General features: G+C 38.8%; 1 protein-coding gene across 21 annotated transcripts; it reads right to left on the bottom strand.

Annotated features, from left to right (window-relative positions):
• Positions 1-339: 339 nt before the first annotated feature.
• Positions 340-22,483, bottom strand: ZNF207 (zinc finger protein 207). 21 transcript variants are annotated; one of them, XM_065693922.1, is made up of 15 exons: positions 22,219-22,480; positions 20,575-20,701; positions 20,006-20,144; positions 19,243-19,413; positions 18,857-18,932; positions 18,314-18,361; positions 16,283-16,383; positions 15,056-15,216; positions 12,732-12,974; positions 11,871-12,033; positions 11,209-11,692; positions 7,082-7,136; positions 4,966-5,020; positions 3,075-3,126; positions 340-2,846 (listed from the first exon to the last, which is right to left on the bottom strand). In XM_065693922.1, the coding sequence occupies exons 1-11, from the start codon at positions 22,257-22,259 to the stop codon at positions 11,532-11,534; spliced, it is 1,431 nt and encodes a 476-aa protein (XP_065549994.1). In that variant the 5' UTR covers positions 22,260-22,480; the 3' UTR covers positions 340-2,846; positions 3,075-3,126; positions 4,966-5,020; positions 7,082-7,136; positions 11,209-11,531. The 21 variants fall into 21 exon arrangements, with proteins under 21 accessions (XP_065549994.1, XP_065549996.1, XP_065550011.1 ...); XM_065693924.1 differs by having other exon boundaries at positions 340-2,843; XM_065693939.1 differs by adding an exon at positions 14,147-14,239 and having other exon boundaries at positions 340-5,020; positions 16,313-16,383; positions 19,243-19,410; positions 22,219-22,483.
• Between the last annotated feature and the right edge of the window lie 5 nt (positions 22,484-22,488).

Below are 22,488 nucleotides of genomic sequence, written 5' to 3'. Positions count from 1 at the left end.
TCCCGGACTCTTAAAACTTAAATAGTCAAATTTTCTGTATAGACAGTTCAGCAGAAGGACAGCAGACCAGCAGCAAATGGAAATAACAGGTCAGGAAGTCAGAATGCATTTGCTGTCTCTGGGTATAAAACACTTAAGAGATAAAGCTCATGTAAGTGAATTTTTGCAGTTTATAGACAATGACAGATAGTACCAAGTTATTCAAACCACAGCAGGAGAGAAAGTGGATTTTATACTTACACACACATTGGAAGATCTAACATCTGTTGCAATAATACTTTGGAAAGGTTCTCAAGAGGAGAAAAAAAAAAAAAAAAGAAAAAAAGACCGACAGAAACAGTGGTTCACTTCTGTTTAATCAGAGACTGTTACAAAGTGGCAGACACACATTACAGACTTGTGTATGTGCAGTGATCCATTCCTGAAGCATACAGTTCATAGAAGGTTCCCAATGGATGCAAATGAAGTCAGCTCCATATTTTTCTTTGAATCTTCTTTGTAAACTGAATGCTATAAAATTAAGCTAGTTACTGTTACTATTACTTGCATGCATTAAAGTGATGCATATACTTACCAGTCTCTCACTTCTCAAATTAGATTCAACATCAGTATTTTGCCACCTGTCTTTTGAAAAAGATCAATGATCCCATCCCTTTCACACTACTTACGCAAAAGCAGTATCAAGTTACAGAAAACACTTTCACGACACACTGAGAGGGGACACAACTCAATCACGTGCTTTAAGGTACTTTTAAGAAGGTAGGAAAAACAGTCTGGAGTCTGGGTTTGCTACACAGTGACCAGAATCTGAAGGTGACTTGGCGTTACTAAGCAGAAGTCTAAAGGAAATAGTGTGAAATGACTCACTGTTCCATGTATTTCTTATCAGAACTGGGAAGGAAGACTCCTTAACCACATTAGACTTGACAGCTGCTGTAACGGTGCATGAGAAGTTGAGCTACAACTTAAGACTGCTCACCTGGATATGAAAGCTCTGATTCCTGTATTGTTTTGGTCCCATCTCAAAAGAAAATAAACTTAATTCTAGCAAGTACTGTAATTAATTGCCATAAAAAGTTTCACAAAGAGGTGATGTTCTACCAGAGCTCATATTAGGATCTACCATGGACAAATGCACTTTTTGTTGAAAAAAAAAAAAATACTAGAAAACACCACTATCCTTTAGTTATCCCCACTGATTGCCAAGCTGGTGTAAAAGTAGCACAGGTCAGCATCCAACCACTGCCAAAACTGAGACTTCACAAAGTAATTCAGCAGCCAAAGCAATCAGTTATTTATTCCAACTTAGTATAGAGCATTGCATTAAGTATCAACTAGGGCCGACCACAGAAGTTAAAAAGGAGATGCATACATTCTGTTAATAGGACAATGACCTCACAGCAAGGTATCCCTGGTTTTCATGCATATCTGCCATTAAGATTTAGGAAATATAGGCAAAGATACGTTATACAATTTTATTGTACAACTTTCCTTCTTTTTCTAGGGAGAAATACCTATGCAACATTACTCAAAAATCTGCATTTAGCTTGTTTTGCAAAGCAATTTAGTGTGAGTGACAGAACTGATGTGGAGAAGATGCCACAAGATGGGCTTCAAGTGTAATTATTCTAAAGCCTGGGAAGATACAAAACTTTTCAAGGGGATTGTGTTAGTAGGATGAATTCTGCAGTGTCAGGTAATACTTCAAAATTCTAAACTAAGCAATACTGATGGAAGCATCAAGTCTTTCATGAAACCACTCTGCGACATTCAGATGTGCTGACAAACAAGTGTCTGTTCAGCTGCCACGCTAGGGTGACCTTCCCAACACCTAGTTTCCATATAATTAGCCACTAATGATGTCAAAAGCCCCTCAAATTCACCGTGTGGTAACATGCCCTTGAGAAGTGAATGATTACAGCTCATCCATTTATGAAACTATGCCATGTACTACAGCACAGCAAGTTTTCATCTCCTGTGCTGATATATAAGGATAAGGTACACAAAGCTTAACTAAAAACATGTGCAGCTATTCTGGAGAAGGTTGCACCTTTTACCCAGTCACGAAGGATCTCTCTTATTTTCTTTTAAGGTGTAAAATACTCCATAAAATAAATAAAAAGCCAAAATTTCCAGGAATATGGAACAGGGCAGAAGAAAAACAAAAGAGGCAGAGCAGTAACTCTGGAGTAAGACAAAACAGCTGGGCAAAACCACATTTGCAAAAAGTCTCTGAAATGCTGAAACGGGCTAACAAAAACCAAAACAGTAAAAGCAGAGAACAAGCAGATCCTGGCTTACCAGCCTAACAAAGTAAAATCTGTTGTTAGGAGACAGTATTAACAATGACTAAAGAAAATAAAAATTACTGCTACGGATTCTTACCAACACAAATGCTTATTCCCCAACACATCAAATACAGTATCCTATAACTGGCTCACTGGTAAAACAGCCTCTCTTTTAATAAGCATGTTACTGAAGAAGTAACTTCAACTTTAGATCTTCATGCTTTTCAGTAACACCAATGGCTATCTGTTAAGTTTCTGTATTAAGTTTTCCTTTTAAGTGGTTGCAGATGTTACCAACAAGTGTAGTTAAAACCACTGCAGATATTCCAAAAGAAAAAAAAAAATCTAGCTGTTCACTCACTACTGGGAACAGTGGTAGATAAGAGATACAATCACATTGCAGAGACCAAAATTCCCCTCATGTATTTAAGTGGTATCATTTGAACAAATTATTTCAAATAGGAACATCAGGTACTTACAGATTAAACTAACCTGTACTGGCAGTGCTGTGGAATTTTTCTTCTCTACCAGTAAGTAGCAAATGCTGAAATTCTGCTGCTAGTTAACAGAAACACAAATTGTATTAAACCAAGAAGTTTCACCCAGAATTTAGTTTTTCATTTAAAAAGCTGCCAAACTTCAATTACCACAATTTGTTGCTTAAGAAAAGCATATGAAGTAAAGGCAACCACAAAACTACTTTTAATTTGCCCTTACTTTTCTGCCATAAGTTTAACAAAGGTAATCCTGTTGCCTACCACAAACAAAAGAAATCACAATACTTACATTGCCAGGTTCCTTCATTAAACAGTCTCAAAGTGTGTTTTCTTATTCTAGACTTTACAAATGAAAGAGCAAAATGTATTTTCTTCCACTAAAATTTAGGGGAAAGAAGCTGAAGAATTCAGTGCAAGTAACATATAGGCAATTAATTCAAAGAAAAAAAAAAAAGGAGTAAATAGCTCTGCATGACATCTTTATCTCAAAGGATTATGTCATTTCCTAAGATGGAAGACAGTGAATTAGCTACCTTTCGCTGTATGGCATTAATTTATGATAATTCAAAGTGCTGTTGGCAACAACCATTTATACACATTGGCTGCTAAGGGCAGCAGAAGCTGAAATTCTCCACAGCCCCTTTCTGAATAGCCCTTGAGAATACAGTTAAGATTTAGATAAAAGAACTAAGACTTGAGGTGTCGGAAGTAAGAATAAGTCAAGTTATTGTGAACTTGCTCAAAAGGTGCAAGCACCTCACCATTCACAACAGCCAACAGATGAGTAAACACCAACCCTCACAGCCAGTTCATACCATGGATGGTCAATACTGACTCATCAGAATGCTATGAAAAAATGACTAAGGACAACATCTTGGATCCTGGGGTACAAGACTCAAACTGTATTTTCTTCTACTAGTGCCTTAATGAGACTCTGCACTCTGGCAGTTAAGAGACTGCATAAAGCTGCTGTTCACAGCATGTAAGAAAACTCTCACAAAGGTTTTCCTAAAACTTCAAAAAAGAATCTTATACACTTCAACTCTACCTTGATTCCTTGGAAGGCTACCTCAAAGTTTTCGTTGAACTAGTGTTTACCTACCCCCACCATTACAGGAAAATATGGTAGTCACCAACAGCTACATTTTACAGAACCTGGTCACTACCACCATTTCACTGGTCTGATTATTTTGACTCCAGATGTACAGACTTTTTAAAAAGTTCTTCTGGAAGTAGCCTATTCCTCAGTTAGGCTACAATCTAAGGGCTACAATCTTCATTAGGCAAGGCACAGAACACATTATGAACTCATCACACAATTCTAAAGCAAGCCAAAATCTCATGCATGTTACACACTTTATTTGCCACGTCCCCTTTGCTTCTCTCATTAAAAACAGTGGGTGCAAATTCACTCAATTTAGCAGAGTATCAGTAATTCCTGCCCTTAAAAAATCCCATAAAAGATCACATACCTCTACTTAAGCTTAAACCCCACCCCAAACTCCAAGACCAACTTCCATTAGGACCTATAAAAGTCACTAAACACAGTCATCAACAGAAAAGAAATTCCACAACCAGTGAGATGTATGACTTTGTGATACACAGACTGCCGCTATCCTGAGAGCTGCAATACTGGCATGTCAGTAAAAACACACCACTGGCCTTCAAAATAACCTTCTCTTTTATAGTGTCAATTTTTTTTTGGTCAGCTATCCCCCTTAGATCCACACAAGGAGGTAGGGAGGAAAACATCACTAACAGAACTTCACAAAAAGAGCAAAATGTGAACCATGTGCACTGGATGAGGATTCCACAAATTGTTTTCAAGATGTCAGGCCAGCTGGTCTAATAGCTGAGGAGATACTCCCAGCAAAGAGCACACAGCCAATATGCCATCCTTGTGAACAGGAAGACTTCAGCACTTAATTGCACATGGATCTTGAAGGACAAAACAAAAAGAAAAAAAAAAAATAAAAAATTCACATCATGACTTGCTACGAATTTAGGGACAAACATTAGTGTGTGGTAATAGATCAGAATAACAGGAATGTAATCTGCCCAAGATACGAACTCCCAAAGAGGGAACAAGACCAAAACCTGGTCCTGTCCAAACCTTTAGAGACTTAAAAGAAAGGAGAGAAATGTGAAGGATGGAAGTGAAGCATGTGTGAAGTACCCACCAGAAATTACAAGTGGTATTTGCAGTGCAGCAGGAAAACTCAAGAGTCAAACCCCCTGTAAATACAATGACACACTGTGGAGTTGTCTTAATGTCAAATGCATCTTTCCTAAGTAGAAAGCATGAAATTTATCTTGGAATTGTCTATAAGCATCATCAAGAAAAAAAATATCCACAGCGATGTTGTGTGGAGAAATGCTGTTTTGCTCACAAAACATGCCAAAACACAAATAAACGGTTCATTTGCTGCTAAGTATTAGTACATAGAGCTTAAACACAGTGAAAACAGGAACTGCATCTGGAGACATTTCTTCCATGAGTTTGTCAAACCTAGATATCAACAAAAACAGATCCTTGTCTCTGAACTGGAAAGTTTTAGCTCTCACCAGGGTATCAATTTATAAAATATAACCCAAGTGTGGATCCAAGTAGGGTACTCTACTGTACACAATATGCATCTGAATTTCAGCTTTCTGTGTTTGACAGCAAGCTGAGTATGAGAAGCCAGATAAAAACTACCTAATGCTGCACCAGTCTTAAACAGAAACTGGTAACAAAGTTCAGTATCAGACATCTGAGATTTGCCTGTGTTTCTTTTTGAGTTTCCAAGAGATTCAGATAGTTAAAGCAAGAAGTACAAGCCATACAGCTTTTTTTGTTACAGTTTCCTTACACATTCTAGGGAGGTAAGAACTATGCCAAATGCTCCCACAGACTAAATACGTGAAACAAATACTAGTTGCAGTAGTGTATCTTCAAGTGTTGTTCTCATCTTCACTGTGATCAAGGGTAGCACCACAACAAGAATTAGAAAAGCAACACCACACTCAATAATCATTTTGAAACCATTAACAGAGGACATGCCAGTTTTCCAGTCACACTGGACTATTTAGGGGGGGCTTCTACAGGAAAAATGCAAAGGGCAGAATACAAACAGGGATGTGAAATATACTCTTGTAACTATGAATCTCAACTCTATCTTTTAATTAAAGTCACTGGAAATCACACTGGGGTCGTTACTTAGCAGTCTATCCTCATCAAAAAAACACTACACATTTTAAAAATACCTCAAAAAAAAAAAAAAAAAGGTTACAAAACCAGACCTCAAATTTGTTTGTTTTCTATTTCACTGCTGACAGGCTGAATGACCTCTACAGACAGAACTTGTTCTTCTGAAGCTGAAGCTGTCTTTAAGCAACTTCAAGCATTCAAAGCTAATACATCTGAACGAATGAGCAGCAACACTAAAGCTCATTTTTCTCCACAAAGGGTGAAAGGTTTTGCTAGTCACTGTGTGAAAGAAGGAAGTTCACATAAGCATATATGGAAGCAAATTTTGAACATGCAATAAAATTTCACAAGGTTTCAAAAAAGCACAACTTTCTGTATTGTTGCAATAGACAAAATGTTGTCACATTTGGCGTGTTTGAGAGACTAAGGAAGAGATTTTTCCTGCAATTGATGAACTGAAGAATCTGCACCATTTCTCATTCTTCTATTCTACTTTACCAGCTTGAATCTCTTACTTCTTCACAGGGCTCTACATTAATATTTGTTGTGGTGCAGCTCACATATACAGCAGTATTAAACCTCCTCCAGAGAAACTGTATTCTATAATTTAGGCTACACAATTTTGTGACTATAAATGTCACTTACTAGCTAAAACCTAAGTATTTTAAGCACTTCAACAGATACATCTCCTCAGAAGAGGAAACATTAATAATTGCTATTTACATGACACTAGTTCAGAGACTACACAACGTCACATTACCAAACCCAAAAACGAATACCGCACAAATGCAATGCAGGGGAAGAGGGGGAGGGAGCAGTGTGGCTGAAGGACTACCTGAGCAGCCACGAAGGAACTGTGCTCCGGAAAGAGAAAAGGTACCCAAACATCTTAAAACATGTTCCCTCCCCCTATGACTCTTAAAAACACAACAATAATAAAAAGATAAATATTAATATAGAGCCCATCTACCAAAAGAGAATAAAAAACCTAAATTAAAATAAATTTAGGGGCCTTCACCAAACTTGCTGCAAGTTTGGGGACATAAATATCCAACAGCCATAAAGCTGTGAAAGCCCCCAGAATGAATAAAATAAATCCCACTTGCCTCAGACTGAACAGGGCAACACTGAGACTCTGCCTCAGCCTGTCCTATGGCAGGGCTATAGGAAGAAGAAAAATTTAAATTTTAGAAAAAACATGACCCAATTAAGTGAAAGACATGCATTCAAAGTCAACAGAATTCCAGTGATCAAGCAAACAAAATGATTGCTATAGCACTTTTTTGGTAGGCCCCAATTTACAGCCCATAGCTATATCTGAATTGGACTGTTTTGCTTTGTATCTTGATCAATGGAAATAAAGTCAGTTGCCTTGGGCCATTTTTCCCATAACTGACAGTATTTACTGTACTAGTTCATAAAAAGATCCCACCAGCCACTGGAAATGTTCACCCTCACCTTAGTACTTATGTAGAAGCTAGACCAGTACAATTATTAAGACGTTTACTATTACTTTCAAGTGTCTTTAATTACCACTTTAAATTGCAGCGCCAGCTCATGGATTGGTATTATCAGAGTCCCAATTTAACTGAAGAGTCATAATGCCCTTCTTGCTCTTTATAAAACTGAAGTAATCTTGTTTGCAGAAGAATTCTTTGATTCCTATCAAGTAACTGCAGGTTATACATTCTTTTCAATTTTATCCAAGTTTTAAGAAAATAAGTTCTATGGTTCTATGTAAGTACTGTTCAAGAGCTCCATATGCTAAAATAATTGAAGAAACCACAGAGGGCAGATGCAGCTAAATGTTTCTAGAAGCTTGTGTACATTCTCTCATGCATGCACAGAGCGAGGAGCAGTTATCCACTGAAATTGTAACATATATATCCCAGCCTCAAATTTATTATCGGCACCTTAAAATCTCCTCTGTAGAAGAACCAGAAACCCTTTTCAGTCTATACCAGACAGCTAAATCTTACAGATTTTATTTAAAGCAACCTTTGCCAAAGGCAGGAAGATATTCCACAGGAAGCACAGGACAGTCTTATCAAGACTTCTGAAGCCTGGGCTTTCCCAAGATTCCTTCATACCAGCATCATCCCTTTTGCTCTAAAACTCAGATGCCAGATCAACTTCTCATAATGATATTGAGAGACCATGCATAAAATAATTTAGAACATTTTCAAGAAGTCCTGGATGCCATAAACTCCAAGTATCTTGCTAAATATTTTCCCACTTGAACATTTTCTTCCAGCCTGTTTTCTTGTATTCAATGTTTGTATGACATTCCAATTTAAGGATCGATCAAAGTCCACTTGCAAGCTTTTAACTCTTCTGTAATATCTGCCATGGCAAATTCTGGCAACAACTAAAAAATAAAGATTTTCCCTATGAACTGTATCACTAGGGTCCTGCAACAGATATGACAGATGCTTTTCTGTAATCAGAAAGACTCCTGCAATTTCTTTCCAGGGAGAGATTAACTAAAGCAAAAAACCTGCTTGCATGGCTGCATTACATCAGGGATTTTGCTGGCACAATCATGTTGATTAAACTTTGTACTATAAATCAAGTCTTAGTCTTTACGCAAGCAATTACAGCATTCCAATTAGCTTTCCTCTTTTTGGGAAAATGCACCATAAATCCAACTCTCTGAAGATTAAGAAGCAGTCTTCAAAGAAATGAAGGCAGAGACCAATAGACAATATATGCACTGAAATACCTGCCTGTTTACAGAAGAGCTCACACAAGAGACACAGGAGTAACTAAAGATAGCCACATGACAGCTCTTACAGCACAGGAATGACAGGAGCAGGAAAGTACATATCCACATGAAAAAGCATGGAAAAATCCTCCATCTGCTTGTTAAACATTTATTAGAGTCCCATATAAATAATATGTGGCAGTACTTGGTTGAGGAATTATAACATTACTACAAAGGAAAGTTCAATCTTAAAGTGCATCCAAGCTCTAAGTCTATGTAGTATTACTGGCTGCAAAATGGTGCTATTATTGGAACAATGAGACATTCACTATTTAAAAGACAGGAACTCTGAATTAATACAACTTGCAGAATATGCTGAGTTAACAGTACATGCAGTAAGGTTCTAAAGTATTTATCCCAGGAAAAATAGGGGTCTGAAAACAACACACAGAAAGTTAGGGAAAGACACCAAGAGAAAGTATTTACTTTACTAGGGGCAGGAGGAGAAAAGTCTTACAGCAGCAATGTGATCTTCAGAAAAAGCAAGTTCTACAGGTTTAAAAGCAGAAGTTAAGATCAATTTATAATCTATTAATTTAATGTGTACTGTTACAAAAAGGATTAATGCAAGACATTGTAAAAATCTCTCCAGTGTTTTGTAATTGTCCTTATTAGAAAAAACAGAAGAAAACTAGAGTATAAAAGCACTGCTTAAGCAGAACAGGTTGATCTGTTAGACTTCTGTATAAAGCAAGATGAAGAGCTAATGAAAGATCTGATATCAAGGCCCACTCAGCACATTTGCAAGCCAAATGCTGCACATCTGACAGGTGATCAGCAGACACCAGTGATCAGAGAGAACTGCTTCTCAATAGAGGCTTGGAGTTATGGTCTTAAAACTGCTAAATTCTCCAGAAAGAGCACTTCAGAATTCTTAATTAAACTAAGGCCATTCAGCTGCAAAGGCACTGTAGCAAACACTTTAGCGCTTTCATGAGCCATTCCATGACCCCAGATTTGAAACTGAGATGTACTATTATAATGTACTACTTTAGCTGCATTGTATTTCTGGATTATTAAGGGACAGTAGAGATTTAAGCCACATGAGGTACTTCAGTGCAGCTAAAAGCCCCCAAGACTTTCAAGAAAAAGAGCAATAATGCTCTGTATTATAATTAAGTAAAAACTCTATCTAGAAAACATCAACGAAACATTAACTGACACAGAAAGACTGATAATCTTTCTAACCTACCCTAGAAGAAGAGATATCCCCACACATTAAAGCGCACAGATAAGGCTTGAGGCTGGAACATGTATTTAAAGTTGACCTGCAAATGAAAAATTCACCACTCCTTTTTTGCCCCCTGCTGTGAAGAGACCAGGGAGCCTCCCAAAAAGTCTGGCTCTACATTCTCATTCTCATCAGAAATACAACACACTAACATAGAGATGTCACACATTCAGAGAATTACAACCATGACAGTAACTTATCACTCTACTCTTACAGAGGGGAAGACCTCTCCAGTAACTGTTCTTAGGACTGATTAAAAGGCCTCTTAAACACTTCTATTAAATGGCTCAAGAAACTCAGGCATCATCTGATCACATTTATGCAACTGATGGTTCATCTATCTGTCTGCTGAGGAAATTCTGAACATATGAAGTAAAAATACACCATGTAACACATTAATCTTGTTCCTCTGTCTTTTATACACTGGGAAGGTCAAGCTACTCTTTCTCTTTTGCAGGTCAACTTCAATACAGAAACTGGAAGTCACTCACCCATGTGACATGCACCTAAGCTTCTAGAAACCTTCACCTAAAAGGCTCCTGAAACTTATTTGTGTTTGCACATTAAAAAGAGTCAGTCGAAGAGTGAAATAACAAGACACACCTGGCACTAGGATGCATCTTAAAGCAATCACTTGTACATCCTACAAGTAAGTGCCAGGACTAGAAATCATTTAAAATTTATTAAGGACAAGAAAGCACAAATGAACAACCATATGCATTAAGAGAAGTTACAACCAAGACTTAAGATGTGCCTCCTGCAGCCTCATTTTTGAGGAGTCAGTTAATAAGTGTACAGGTCTTTGTCTACTAAGAAGTGCAGCTAAGGAGTGACTTAATTTTAGAACAAGGAATTCAGATTTTACTAAAACAGCACCAATAATTGCGTTCACTACACCAATAGCTACCATGGCATGCATCTGTACAAACCTTTCAGGCAGTTGTCCACAGCTGGTCATGAATAAAAAGGCATATAAATTTTTCTCTTCTTTTATTACAATGAAGTTTGTAACAATACAGAAAAGTCACACGACCTTAGTGGGTCAGTTTACTTAAATCCTGAAACAGGAGGAACTCTAAATACATTAAATATTGTTACAAGTTCAGACTTAAATGTACAAGTAGTTGGGAACAGTTACAGCCCTCACCAAACTATGTTGGGGACATGAAGTCCAACAGCACTTGAAGTGCTGTGAAGGCATCATTTCACAAATAGCAACATAATGTTACAGAACTTGCCTTTAAGGTGGTATGTTCATGTAATTCCAGCGCCTTCACAATTTAACGAACCATATTTACTATACTTCACTTCTAAAAACCTAGATGAAACATGAAAAAGAAGCCATACAGTATAAATTGCAACATCAGGAAAAGTTCCTGTTATTATTCCAAATAATTTTTTCCCATGTAAAATAAGAATGTCCAATAGCTCCTTGCATGTGGGAAGATACTTATTTTTTAAAGTCACAATGAAGCCTTAATTGACGGAAGCTCGGCTATATTAACAGCACAAGATGAGAAAAGGTTTAATCTCCAAACCTATTAGAGCGTGTGTAGTAGCATCAGTAGCGGCCACCCTGCGACATTACAGGAGGTCTCATTCCCATTGGAGGTCGAGGAGGTCCACTTTGGTAAGGGGGCACCATTGGAGGTCCCTGACCATATGGAGGCATCGCCCCAGGAAGGTATCCTGGCATGCCCTGGTGATGAGCACCATACTGACCTACAGACAGAACATTTAAAATGCAAAGAAGACATTAATTAAATAACGGGCAGAAGCTGCATTTCGTGAAAAGCTTCACCCACCTCCCCCTGACAGCAGATGTCACAGTAAGTTTTAAAAGAGTTTCTAGAACAGACAAATCTTTACGAGAAAACAAAGCTGGGAAATTTATCATTACCATGAGGTGGCATGGGAGGTCTCATTCCTTGCTGTTGTGGAGGAATTCCCGGTTGTGGTGGCATCATACCTCCAATTGGTCCAACTTGAGGATTACCCAAAGAAGCCTGTCCCGGTCGAGGAAGATTTCGCTGGTACTTGGGCAACTGTGCCCTTCTCTCTTCCTAAAACCAGGAAGAGACAACTGTAACACACCCTAAGTCAAAACTCACCAAAAGCAAAGTAAATAAAAGTGTAACAAAGTAGATTACCAGCATTAAACTATTTCAACTAGGAGCTCAAAGACCGCTACTAGTAACACTACACAGTAACATTTGGATTTTTCTCCCTTCCTTCAAAGTTACTGTATTATTACCAGCCAACCTAACATTTTGCACACAAGTTCTCTTCCTCCCTCAGCTGAAGAAAGCCTTTTCCCCACAAGCTGAGACAAAAAAGCCAAACAAATCTAAAGATATCTAAACAGAAATTAAGGTTCATTTGTTTAACCCATAAATACCATATTTCTAACCGCTGTAATAGCACCAAACCACCTCAACTGTTAAGTCTTCTGTCCTACACTCATTACCTGTATCTATTTAACTTTACGCTTAAGTCACAAGCAGAAAAAGTCTGTATTATATTTTGGGTCGAGTAATATCTTATCATTTAGATCTACAGCAAGATCATTGCAATATGCCAGTGAGCACTCTGTAACTGAAGTTTTCTCAGTGCATGGTTCTGTGACATTAATTCTGCACAGCTTGTACTCTCACCATTAATAAAATACACGTAACACAGACTACAGAAGAAAATGCATTTAACCAGCCATATCGGCATAAATCGCACGTTCCAGTAAGACAATGAAAATATTTTAACTTACCAGTGATATATCCTCATCTGGATGGATCAACTTACTGGTTGCACTGGTGGTTGTAAGGGTAGCAGGCTTACTTGTTATAGATGTAGCTGGTTTAGCTGCAGTACTGTTTGTCGTGCTAGTGGTTGAGGCTGTAGACTGTGTGTAAGCAGGGAATGTAGGTTTTGGGGGTTCTGTTGTTGTTGCAGGTGTAGAATTCAAAGGTTTGAAATCAGTACCAACTGGACCTGGAACAGCTGCTGCAGCCTGTGAAACAGAGAGATCAGTATTTATTTCTCAAAGCACAAAAGAACTGAAGCAATGTCTGTTAGACCTCTGAAACCTTCCAGTGAGATATGTAATTATAACAAGTTTGACAAAAGTAAAGTTCAGCTTGATTGCATACTAGTGCAACTGAAAACATGACGAAATAAAACCTAGTATATACACATATACATAAATACACACTGGAAAGTCTAAGACTTGCAGGTCAAAACCCACGACTAGAAAAAAAGAAACAACAAAAAGACCCCCCCCACTATCAAATTTTTTACCTCAAATACCAAGTTCTGTAAATGTCTAAATCTTTCCTGAATCACTGTTCTATTAAGAGGCTCTAAGGATAAATTCATTGTTCTCTCACTAAATGAGCATACTTTAGCAACCATTAGTGTACAGTACAGCTCAAAGTGTTAGTATTCATTAAAATTAGGTATTTAAGAAATGTTTGAATTAAATATGTAAGAAAGCTCTATTGTGTCAGGGTTTTTAAAGTGTTCTCTCTATAAAAGCTCTGCAGTATGGTCACAAACTTACTACATCTCTTTACAGATCTTTAATCTCACTTGGGAATGAATAATCTGCTGAAAGCAGGTATGAAGTCCACTACAGATTCCAACATTTCATCTTTTCTATTTTTTCCTCAATAAAACTTAGACAAGGAAAGTGTGCTTTACCAAGCTTTCTGTGGAGACACAGCAATCTCCAAAGCAAGCTTTAGTTATGAGAGAATGCTTTCATTTCCAGTCACAATTATCTGAACTTTCTAATCAAAGTATGTCAACTTTATGCACGTAACTCAAATTACAGAATTCCCTACATTATGATGTACCATAAACAACATAAACTAAAAAAGCCTTCACCATGCATCAAGCTAATCACTGCCCACTAAAATGCATTTAACTGCTTTCATGCTTTTTTAACCCTTTAGAACCAGGATGCAACATTTCATTCTTTCATTCTAAGAAAAATTGGGCACTTTGACATTGCTTATTAAGATGTAACTCTCAATCCAGGACTCTGCAGTTTTACCAGCTAAACATAATCAGGAATATACCAAGAGATTATCTGAAGATGTTTAGTCAATTTTAGATTTTACAGAACGGTCCAAAGGGTTAAGTTGCAAAGCAATTTGTTTTTAACTGTGACTTCCTGCGTACTTGTGCTGTGCTAGGAAACAGAGCGTTAGAAGATGCTGACAGACTTTCTGAATTGGAGGAAGCTGCACTTGAGCTTGTGACAGGTGTCCCCATCTGTAGCATAAAAGAAAGGAAATAGTGTAAAGTCTCCAAACAAATGGGTGGAAAGTATCCAGATGAAAGGATTTCTTATGCTAAGTCTTTTCTTACGAAAGGATTGTGGGTTTGCAAGTAAGTATTTTCCCTGCAGAAGTCCAAAATGCAAAGAGCACACTATGAAGGCTTCTGCAACACACTTCAAAGCAAGTAAAAACTTCAGGACTTATACACAACAAGTGCAATCAAAGCGTAGATGTCACAAGCTACTCCCCACTTCCCTCCCCAAAACATTTAAATGAATTTTTGCTACCCTAACTTACTCCTAAACCTTTTAAAGTAAAAAACCTCCTAATTCAGGCTATGTTTAACCAATTTAACAAAGCTACAAAATATATTAGTCAATCTACGGGTAGACAGCCCATTATGAAAAGAACAGGAGAGAACAAGCCATATCAAGATTTATACTTGGGAAATTTTAGGTAAAGTTCTATGCAACCAGGTTCCAGTAGCTGACTAACACAACCCTTTGCCCACCCAAAACACCCTTATCAATGACAAACTAAAGGGATTAAAGAAAGAAGTGTTTTGCCTACTCCCTTCTTCCCCACGTGCTTACAGAACTTCTGTTTGGTTTCATGGCTGTTGTAAGACAAACAAAAGAATCTTTTAAAATGCATTCAAGCACTACACTGAATTAAACTTTGAATCAAGACAAGCAAGAGACTTAACCAGTCATTTCTTGGGCCTCCTAAATAATAAAGGAGAGACACTGTTGACACAGTGGCAATCTGAAGACTATAACAACAGATTCCAGGCTGTGAGGTACCTTACCTGCCCTGCACTTGGGAAGAGTGGTTTAGTAACTGGAGGCTGGGGAGCAGGTGCAGATGCAGCAGGAGCTGGAGGCCTGTTAAGAATTCCTGGTGCTGTAACAGGCTGCGCTTGTGTCATTGGAGGCATCCCAGGACGAGGGCCAACAGGCGGCGGCATACCTACAAACCACAAGGAATTGGTAACATCAGGCTGAAGGAGATTTAGAGAATTCTTTTCACAGTATTTTTTAGAACAAAGTCTACCCAAAGAAAATGTATTTTTAAGGCAATAGCAAAATAAAACACAATAAAGGGTAATGTCAGCAGTCACCTATTGACATCCATTCATAGGCAGTAACCTCAAACACTTAAGACAATACTGAAATTGTGTTTTCAACTGGAGCTTCAGTGATATTTATGCAAAGAAGTTTAAATCAATGCAATTAATGCAGTAGCTGCTGACAACACACCATGCCTATGCTGCCAAGTGCAGGGATAAGACTGCCACAAAATGCAGCAGATGCAGCCATTATAAACAGTATCAGAACCTTGATCGAAACACACATCGGCTTTGCTGCGAGTCACAGTGCAAGTGACACGAGGCTACTTTTGTAGATGACTATGATCACAATACATGCACTTTGTACGCACAGGGCTCTACAAGAGGTTCAAAGATTGTAAATTAACAGCTCACATCGTTTCCATCACGTTACTGTGCGGGGTAACTAGGCTGTAACTAGTGAGAAATATGGGTGAATCAGCAAATCTCAAGCCACCATAGCATAGCTGCTGGTCAGGGGGAAGGAACACAGAGAACTTAAGGCTGATTAAGAGCTACACGAGCTCAAGTAACATCTCGTCTAGCTATGGCAAAAGACCAAATTCCAGTTAGTTCCTTCACACAGCAGGTTCAGGACTTGGGTGTATTACCAACATTATTTCTCATTTCCCAGAACATTTTCAATCATTACAATTTTCCAGCTGCAGCCATATTAAAAAGAGGGATGGAGACCAGGCAACACAAAAACCACAAGAAAGTGCAGTAAGAAAAATACATTCTGCTTATCTTCACAGTGGCAATAAACACAATTTCTTTTATAATCAAAACCTGTAAACCAAGCCCTTCATCTGTGCACAAGAGTGGTTTCTGTGGCAATCAATTCACACCAAGGTAATAGCATAAGTCTGTATATTCTTTATATAAATCCTAAATCTCAAAAAGAAAGAAATACAATTTAGCTCTCACCATAGTACGAGTTTGACAGCCCCGACCTACCTGGTGGCATACCAGGCATAAGAGGTGGTATTCCTGGCCCAGGAGGCATCATTCCACCCATCGGCATCATCCTATTGAACAGAAAATAAGCACTGGTATGAACACTAATGATAAACTGTTAAGACAACTGGCACATACCTGTATTAGATCAAAAAATGTATGGTAGATAAATTATTTCAAGAACCTCTCAACAGAAGAGATTCAAAACCAGTTCACTCCACAGTTAGAAATGTTCTTCCACAAGACCATAAACACTGAAAATCTCCCAAGCACCTGAACTTACTGCAACTTCATTCCTCAAGATTTTGGTATTACATTTCCAGAATATGTCCCTCTTGACATCCATTTCAGACTACTGGTTTTATCAGTGTTCCAAGAACCTGATCTCAGTACACTCAGAAACACTGAAAGTACAAAAAGCAGCTAACTCCAACCACACTAAAATCACTGTACATCTGCTATTGCTCCCTCCTGACACAAGTCTATTCGTGGATATAGCACCCTCATTCTATGTAAACATATTCTCATTCCTCTAGTGAACAGCAGACAACCGAAATATGTAAAACTATACACAAAATACTGACAAAAGGAGAGCAGAGAGCACAGGGTAAGAAAGTTTCAGTTTCAATTACAGTAAATATTCCCTATGCTAATGACAGAGAAGTGGACTTGTTTAACAAGTCCTTATTATGGCATATTTGCCTTTCATATTAAAAACAGGTTTGGGTTTTCCTTTGGTTTGGGTTTTTTTCCCACCTATCTCCCCCACCTCCAATTCTGGTTTTTAGGTTTGGGGGTTTTTACTGATATCTGGAGGAAAAAAAATGGTCTGTACTTCCTAACAAAGGTAGCATTTAGAAGACTCCTTTTATCTTATCTATTAAGCCACGCTATAAATTAATAGATGTTCCCCATACACAGAACCCTTACTACAAGCTAATTTCTTCTGCACAGGGCTGCAACAGTGTCTACAACACTATGCTTTTAAACTGGCAAGTTATAGATGAATATGTACAACTCCCCTACAACAAACACATCAAGTGTAGCTTAAGTTTGATGAAAATTTCCAAGACACTAGATGCTGAATTAGGGAAAAAAATAAAGGAATGCTTATTACTTCAGTTAGCAAGATAAGCAGCCAAGTGCAGACCAAACCCCACTGAGAAGCAGTTTGATAAAGTCAAGCCACTTTCACCACTGCTGTTTCAAAATTGAAAAGATCACCGTAACAGGTGAGCATTAATTCTGCAAAGTAAACTGGTGCCCAGGCTCTACTTTTAGTCTCATCTGCCACCGCTACAAAGGAACCACCAATGCAAAATAAGCAGTAATGATTGGTAACATAGCACCATCACCCCTTTATTAGGTTGCTCATTGCCTGCTGCCACCAGAAAGAGCACTGAAGATCTGCAGGAATAGTGCTAGAACTTGAGTGTCACAGAATTTTTGGCACGTTAATGCGTGTCTTTTCCTAAATGACTTCACATTCACATGAATGTTAACAAAGAGATTAAGGAGGCCAAGGCACCAGCAAGACTGAGATGATTTTGTTCTGTTTCTACCCAGAAAAGCTACAGTCATGATGAGCATTCACATGATGGTCAACCATGTCATGATATTTTAATTCAAAGACTCTTAAAACAACATTTATGTCTCAGGAGAGAATAACCTTCCATCTCAGTGAGCTTCCAAACTTAGAAACAAAGTTCCTGCGGTATGCCCTACAGCATAAAGGATTAAGCACATGGAACTCAAGAGAGGTTGTAAGTCCTTAAGGGTGTATTCTGCTAATATTTTGTAGAATGTTTCTCAGAGATTCATAATATTCATTTAGAGAGAGCATGAAAACTTCACATATTACATAACAGCAAAACCCAACCAATTTCCCCCAATTCTTAGGCAATATTCGAGGTTTTCAGTAAGACAATTTCAAGTTTATCAAAAACATGACATAAAATGGCATAATGAATGTACCTAGAATTACATTAATGAGATGCTTACATGTTTCCACCACAAAATGACTGCATGTATTTTCTCTGTTGATGTAATCTGTGAAAATTTATGACAAAATCAAAAATCTAACTGTGATTTTCCAAACACATTGTGACAGGGGATGGTGTCAACCCCAAACAAGCATAAAAACCACAACATCTTACTTTTGCCCAAAATACAAGAAAAATATAAACCATCCAGTATCTTTATCCTGTTAGGTTGATAACTAGTAACCAGATGTACAACATATGTGCAACACACAAAAGAACAGTGTTTCACAGAAGGCTCTAAACCAACACACCAAGACCATATATTATTATACTACCACCCAATAAAGTTAGGAGAAACGTAACATACTTTATACATAAACTCAGAGTTTGGCCATATTTTTAATGCTGGTTTACAGCCATCCAGTTCTTTAGTTAATCTTAAGGTTACAGTGCTCACAGGTTCCTATGTGCATTTCTCCAATTATCTTATTTTTTTTCTCACAGTTTAATAAAGCACAGTATGAACATGTAATTGTAATATTAAGTCTTTCTTGCTACTCACCCAGGTGGCATTCCAGGCATAACTGGAGGCATTCCAGGCATCATAGGCGGAACACCTGCCATTAATGGTGGTATACCTAAAAAGAAAAACACATTTGAACAACTCCAGCAATACCCAGTCACTAACAAGTATCACCTAAGAAATTATGGATAAATGCTTTATAGGAACCTCTACAAGGCAGAGTTTCCTGGAATAGCACTACTTACAAACAATGCAATATAAAATATTATCCGCAAATCTGATTTAGATTCATTTTTCTCAGTCCTGTAAGACTTTTTCTTAGCAGTCCCCAAAGAACATGTGCTAAAATGGGCAGATTATCCTTTCAGCATACAAGCAGCAAGTGTTTCTACTCAGCTTTTCAGTGATTATTTAAGACATCTCACCTGGAGGCATCCCTGGTGCACCTGGCACAGGAGGCAAACCTGGTTGTGCCATTGGGGGAATGTAGCCCTGCTGGGGCTGAACTTGCTGGGGTTGAAATGAAGTTGAAGCTGCAGATTCATCATCTTCATATTCATCAGAGTCATCCTGTTGTTTCTTTTTCTGGCTCTCTGCTGAAGAAAACAAATGATAGTCAAATAATGGTCAAACAGAAGGCAAATTATATTCTATTAAATTCATTTTCTCTGGGTTATTCTAGTTAGAGCAAAACAGTAAAAGTCAAATCTTATGAGCATGAATTCACTGAATTACGAAGAAGAAAAACTATGTAAGCCTACCTATATGTTCAAACAATAAAGGGAAGGAAACGACTCATACCATAATGACCCTCAACATACCTGGGGACCTTCATTCATGCTGTCCAGAATAAACCAAAGCAGTTCAAAGAAAGGTACACTTAAAAAGCAAATAAATATGAGTATTTGAGCATCATCAGGCTTGTAGCACCCCGCCCTTCAAAAATAAAATCACTATCTCCATATTCCTTAGGTAACTGTCAAAGCTGCCCAGGAAAATGCAGCTACTTCTGAACAGGAAAGGAAAAACATCTCTCAACTTTCTACATGACTGGCAAACGTGTCAGAGAATGCATTACATCCAACCCTTACTCTTCTGAGAGGCGAGACCTGTGTAACACATCTACAGCTTAGTATCGGTAAGAAACAGACTAGGAAATACCAGATAGCTAGCTAGATTATACTTTACCCTGAGTTTTTTGTTCAAGTAACCTCCTCCGTTCCTCCATATCTTTTTCTGGAATGCCCTCCATACCATAGATTTCCAGTTCAATGTCTGTTCTTCCAGGAATCGCATTTGGAACAGCATCTATTGTTTCCTTATGTACCTAAGGAAACAAAGAAAAAATGTCCTCCTGACCACTATTCAAATAAACTGCACATGTTCGTCAGCGAGTTTCAAGACAAACAGGAAGATCCTTCATGGGAAGGATCCCTCTGGCCAAACATGTTATTGACATGTACTTCCTGATCACTGTTAATTATTAGTTTCTAAAATTACTTTATATAAACTTGTCTTCTGAACACCAATACAATTCCTTCACTCTTACACCCCCAAAATGACAACAGAGACCTCTACTGCACACTTTGTGACTGCTGACACAGCAGGACTCCTGCTCTGGAAACACACCATTGCTGTCTTTTTCTCATCAATTTCTAAGACTCTGGAAGCCCCAAACCCCCACCTTTATAAGTCCACTATCAATTCAAATTCTAGATATTGTTAAGAAAAGCTCAAGTAACTCTAAAATGTCTTACCTGCATGCAATGGATAGCTAATCCAGGTCCTGTATACAGTTTCTTATGACATATATGGCATTTAAAGTGCTTTGCTTTTTGATGCTGTATAAGGATTTTTTCATCATCAAAATCCCTGTTACAATACCTATTGAAGACTGTTAAGGAAACATTTAATCCTGAAAGTGACCTTCTATCTAACACTAATTAGCATCACTGTGATTAAAGAAAAAAAATAAACTCTACCACAGGAAGCATCCCTGAGCACTCAAAGCATGACAAATATTTCATGGATGTCTGTAACCAGACATACCATTGAATATTTCCCTCCTCAGACTGGTACAAAACTGGTAAGACCTGTGCACGTAATCAGGATCATCGTTTGATTCCATATTCTATTTGACAATGTGATTTTCAAGTCCTAGTTACTTCTAAGTGGACTCATTCCTTCTCTACATACCTACAGATTAAAATAAAATTGCTGAACCACTAAAGGAGAAATAGACTTGAAATCTACGAAAGTGATGCTAAATACTTAGAAATGCCTATTTAATAATAAGCATCAAGAGCCGATGGTTGTAAAAGAGAACAAAGGTTTTCTGTAAAATTCCTTTCCTTCTTCAGCTATCCACCTACCAGTTCTTGTGACGCTGCATAATTTGCTGCAGACATTAAAGAATTCTGGTTTTAAACAGAAATATTTTAAGCAAAGAACTACGTGGACACCTACATGACAGAAAAGTCAAAATGCGATTTCCTTTCTGCAGGTCAGCATTAATATTTCAGCAAACACTTCACACGCATCTTACTACACAAAACAAATACACATTTGTTATTTACTGGCTGTTCCGCATTTATACAACGTGCTCATCACCTCCACCAAAACCTTAAATATGTTAATATCTAAAACGGAACCACGAATGCCTTCAGACATAAACTGGTAAAAGATCTCAAAGCTTAGAAATTCCTTTATTAAACAATTTTAGACTGGGCAGAAGCACCACCACCACCCCAGCCCCAGCAACAAAAAGGAGATCGCAAAGGAGCGCTCGAATGAAAATACACCAGTATTTCTAGATACCGAGAAATTATACATGACTTTGATGCAACAATTACCAGCATAAGACCCCTCCACCCCCAAAAAAAGAAGTTTTCACAAGCCTCTTTTAACCACATCCGCCCCACTTCTCGAGTAACAGTGTTTATGAGAGGCAGTTTTCTTCCGTTAAGATCCTTCCCCCAGTGAATAAAGCCGGTTCTCCATTTTGCACACGATCCCACCAACCCCGCGGGACATGGCGACAGGAGCGCCGAGGAGAGAGGCCCGGGCGGCTGCGGCCTGCCCTGGCTTCAGAGGTCGGACATGAGGCCGGGGCCGAGGCCTCAAGCAACGGAGGCGGGAGCGGGCGGACTAGGCCGCGGGGTGGGGAGCAGGGGAAGGACACGGACCTAGCCCCATCCCCGCGCTGAAGAGCTCGGAAATGAAACAAGACCAAGCACAGAACCAAACCGTAACAGGGGTAGAGAGGAAGCAAGCGCCCTATCCCGACAGTAAGGAGCCGGAGAAAGAACGGGATAAGCCGGCACAGAGACCCGACCGGGCCGGGCCAGGCCGTTCCCCCCACCCCGCTCCCCACCCCCGCCTCGTCCCACAGCGAAGGATACCAGCACCAAGGCTTCAGCTGCTTCTTCTTCTTACGGCCCATGGCGGCGGCGCCTCTGACCTACACAAAAAGAAAACAGCCGAAGCTTTCCCCCCGGAGCCGCAATGCCCACAACAACCCCTCACAGAGGCGAGCGAGGCAGGCACAAAATGGCCGCCACGCTCCCTCCTGGCGCTACCGCCCCCGAGCTCCCAGCCTGCACCGCTGCGCTGAGGGCGGGGTGCCCGCTGACGCGCTCCCTCCTCCTCTCAGGTCACCCCATGGCGTCGCC

The sequence above is a fragment of the Lathamus discolor genome, chromosome 13, assembly GCF_037157495.1.
Source record: "Lathamus discolor isolate bLatDis1 chromosome 13, bLatDis1.hap1, whole genome shotgun sequence".
Taxonomy (NCBI): Eukaryota; Metazoa; Chordata; class Aves; order Psittaciformes; family Psittacidae; genus Lathamus; species Lathamus discolor.
Note: the sequence above shows the minus strand (reverse complement) of the source record. Positions and strands in the feature narration are given on the sequence as shown.

Coding starts and splice junctions, on each gene's coding strand:
- ZNF207 (XM_065693939.1), bottom strand. CDS start 22,259: ATGGGCCGTAAGAAGAAGAAGCAGCTGAAGCCTTGGTGCTG. Junction 20,145..20,574: donor TAGCTATCCATTGCATGCAG/GTAAGACATTTT, acceptor TTGTTTCCTTAG/GTACATAAGGAAACAATAGA. Junction 18,933..19,242: donor TGCACCAGGGATGCCTCCAG/GTGAGATGTCTT, acceptor TTTTCTTTTTAG/GTATACCACCATTAATGGCA.